The following is a 4012-nucleotide window of genomic DNA, read 5'->3' on the forward strand; positions in this document are numbered from 1 at the left end:
CCCTACTATTGTAGTCTATAATGAATCATACCATAAGGAATCATTCTCTCATATTAGGTGAGAGGCAAACGTTTGGAACCTCATCCATCATGACAATTACGACATTAAAAGCAGAAAAACAAACTTCATTGCCCCCATTAGTCTTCTTAATGTTGACACATCCCATTTTGATGTCTTAGTTTTTAAAGCAGTAGGCCGAGTTACACAATTGAGGAGTATCCTCCTTATTGCCCAAGACTTCAGAGCAGGTAATCTAATTTTGTAATGACCTGGAAACTCCTCATCTTGTGTAGCGGACAGACACTTCTGAGTGTAATAACTTGGGAGGACGAAGTTAGGGAATTCCCGCTTTTGCAAAACTAAACTCCTCCTTGGTCTGAGTGGAATATAAGAACAAGCTGCGGACCATAAACCAACACTAACACAAGGGAGATCAAACTGCCTGACTGACTAACTAACTAAGAAGCTGAAAGGTAAAAGATAACTCTGTTATATGAGGCGGTCACAGTTTAAATGTAATAAATTATCTGTAAATATGTTAGCAATTCATATAGTAGCCTACGTTCTCTCTCTCCATGTTTCTTTCAGTCTGTCACATCTGCAAGTATGAAGCTGCTTCTAGCTGGACTTGTTCTGACCCTTATTGTGGGGGCTCAAGCTCAGTGGTACCGCTTCCCTGGTGAAGCTGCTCGAGGTCCGTTTATACACTTTAATCATTATTTCTTCATTGTTGACAAAAATAGATACACAAATCAAGAGTAGCAAATCATTCAAGAGTTACAAATAATTCAAGAGTAACTAATCATTCAAGAGCAACAATGTACTGTATTCGAGGACTCCTTTAAAGTCATTGTTGTTTCTTGAGGCTAGTGGTTTGAAATGTTGTAAAGTTCCTTGTAAGTGTCAAACTCAACATCCGTGTCCTCCTGACCCTGCAGGTGCTAGAGACATGTGGCGTGCATACGGCGACATGAAGGACGCCAACTGGAAAAACTCAGACAAGTACTTCCACGCTCGGGGCAACTATGATGCTGCCAGGAGAGGACCAGGGGGCAGGTGGGCAGCAACAGTCATCAGGTGGGTGATTCTCAAATATCTGAGAGACGCTTATAATGTGGTTCAGTTGCTCATCAAATTATCCGATCAAAACTTTCTCCATTTAGTTCTTTATGCCACATTTTGTAAATTAAAAAAAAAAAAATGTCTGGTCAGAAAGACAATTTTACCATTATTGGTTCACTGTGGTTGATGTGTGACTTATGTAATATTTCTCCTCTCTCAGTGATGGCCGGGAGATGGTTCAGGGTTCCAGTGGTCGAGGACATGAGGACTCAGCAGCTGACCAGGAGGCTAACCGCTGGGGACGTAATGGAGGGGACCCCAACCGATTCAGACCTCAAGGACTCCCCAAGAAATACTGAACCTAAAAAAAGGTGGTTACTAGCCAAACTGAAAGGACCACAATCCAAACAACTATACTGCACTTAATTACTGCTTTTGGTAAAAAATGTAATATTCTCAAAAATGATTTTGCCCAAATGTTGTGAAAATAGACAGGAACATGGTACTGAAACTTAGTATACAATGTATTTCAAAAATAAAGTGATTATGCAACTAGAGACTGAATCTCTTTCTGTAATCAGTATGATACGACTGGGAAGGTTGGAAAGAAATGTTCAAATCCTGAAATGTATACTCAAATGATCTGGGGTTGACATTTTCTCAGCTTTCAACTGGCAACGGGTCAGCCCTTTACAACTAGTAACTGGGACATTTGGACAGTGGGTCAGCCGTACATAGTACATGTTTTTCATCGGATAGACATAGAATAAGCTGAGAAAAACATAGGATACACCGAAGAAGCTGAGAGTATTGCAGGTGACGCAGTGATGTGAACTTTGAGGGTGCAACAACAATTCTAAGCCAATAGAGGTTGTGCATTTATTTGCCTCTGCTCATCACTAAGCTCCCTCCCTCTCGCCAACCCAACACACACTGTGTCCTCCCCTTCTCACTTACAACCAATAGATGCTGGTTTAATTGACCACTGATCCACCAGGCCAATTTGTTGAGTGTAACGATATAGCAGGGAATCCTGCTATTAGCGTGGCAGGGGATGTAAGGAGGCCTGCTGGTACCGTATAGGCTTGAACAGCTGGTCCACGAGGATGGTAGGTCAGTTCATCACAAATTGCAATTATAATATTGTTATCTGCCACGTCTATTTCAGTATATTTGTTAATCATTGAGGGTCACTGATGAAATCATTGTGAAAATAGAGACATGCTCTGGAACAAAGCTGGTGCCAGGCTATCCTTATGACATCACAAGAGAAGCATGGGGAGAGAGGCCAAAGGGGAGAGGATGGATGCCCCTGCTGTTAATGGAACATGACAGTTTGAATGAGGATTCAATTCAACATACTATGCAACTCTATTGAGGCCGGGAGATTAGATGAGTATACTATGTATAATTTAACGTCGATAGATAATGTGCATAAAATTAGTATTCAGTAGTATTACAGAATGCAGAATTACAGGCATACTGTAAAATATGCACAGACGTACAATGTATTGATCAGCCTGACCACACCTCCACACAAGCAACCAATGAGAGTATGGTCCAAAGTACTGTACCACTTTCTTTCAAACAGACTTTGAACAGACTGAGTGAGAGAGAGAGAGAGAGAGAGAGAGAGAGAGAGAGAGAGAGAGAGAGAGAGAGAAAGAGATGAGCTACGAAAATGTAACACAGAGGAATTGTAACACAGAGGAATTGTAACCCACGTATGTGGCTTTCCTAGGTTTTCAGTTTTTGTCACTCTTAATTTGAAAATATGAACTTTAGGGCTCAAAGTGATGTCAATAGCAATATATATTGCAATATCAATATCATAGATTTCGCTATATCATGATAAACTTCAGCTGAAATGTGTAATGGGTAGCAACAGGGTTCAGCTGCACCAAGTAGAAATAAGTAGCCTCAGCAGTTGCACTCAGCATCTATGTGATGAGCCCTGAAATGCAGCTAGGAAAACATAAGCATCATGTCTTGATCCCCTGATGCCCCAATACATTTATGTGGAAGGTTCACCGGGTGAGCAATGATGTGTAGTTAATGGGTGAACAATGTTAAGTCAGGTTTACCTGACAATCATAACACTCAAATCTGAATGTGCAAGGCAGATGGTGGAATGGGTATAGTGTTACGTGGATGTATCTATTCATGATGTATTAACAAACTAGATGTGGTAAGTCTCTCCATTACCACATGTAATCCATTCCTGGAAGTGAAAAATACATGAGCTCGTACTGTACATATAAATGAAAGCAGACATTGAGTAGACAGACCACTCCTGTGGCTTCTCTTAGGTACTATTCTATGACCAAGGTTTTTGCACAGCACAGCACAGAAGATCATTTTATAAGGACAACAAAGTGAAATATTTGGTCAAAGGTATGTTGTTACAAACCTGCAAAGAGAGAAGGAGTGCTGTGAGCTGACAGACTAGACCTCAAACAGATATACACCCATATTTCTAATCACAGTATTGGATGTCCCATCTCCCTCTCTCTTTCTCTGCTTTCTCTTGCTCCATTCAAATACAATGCACACACACAAATCAGGAGAGGTCTGGGAGGAGTAGGAAGGAGTAGAGGAAATAGAAAGAGTGGGGGTTAGAATTAGCATTGAGGGAGGGGTGGAGGAGAAGGATTGATGTGACTGGTCCAGAAGGAGGGTGGCTGTACAATCAGCTTCTTCTGAAAGCATGGCTCAATGAATGAACACTCTTCATTTCAGGTAGCCAGGCAACATAACAATGAGGTAAATACCACAGGGATAAGCCAAGTACTTTCCATGCACAGATGTTTCTCAAAGCTTTAACTGAGTCTCAGATTACTGTTCTGATATGGATTTGTACTCTGTTCTTTTCCAGTTCTCCTCCATAGCTGGCCAATTACTTGACCGACTGACTAACTGACTGAAACTGACGGTTGAACATTGGCTGGTT

The 4012-nt window shown here is 41.2% G+C and overlaps 1 protein-coding gene across 1 annotated transcript; it reads left to right on the forward strand.

Moving 5' to 3' along the window:
* Nucleotides 1–241: 241 nt before the first annotated feature.
* LOC110506659 (serum amyloid A-5 protein) lies at nt 242–1619 on the forward strand. Its single transcript, XM_021586448.3, has 4 exons — nt 242–473; nt 589–694; nt 939–1077; nt 1283–1619. Exons 2-4 carry the CDS (start codon nt 607–609, stop codon nt 1419–1421), a joined length of 366 nt encoding a protein of 121 aa, XP_021442123.1. The 5' UTR covers nt 242–473; nt 589–606; the 3' UTR covers nt 1422–1619.
* The last annotated feature ends 2393 nt before the right edge of the window (nt 1620–4012 follow it).

The sequence above is a fragment of the Oncorhynchus mykiss genome, chromosome 26 (assembly GCF_057628025.1).
Source record: "Oncorhynchus mykiss isolate SJ-2025 chromosome 26, ASM5762802v1, whole genome shotgun sequence".
NCBI lineage: Eukaryota > Metazoa > Chordata > Actinopteri > Salmoniformes > Salmonidae > Oncorhynchus > Oncorhynchus mykiss.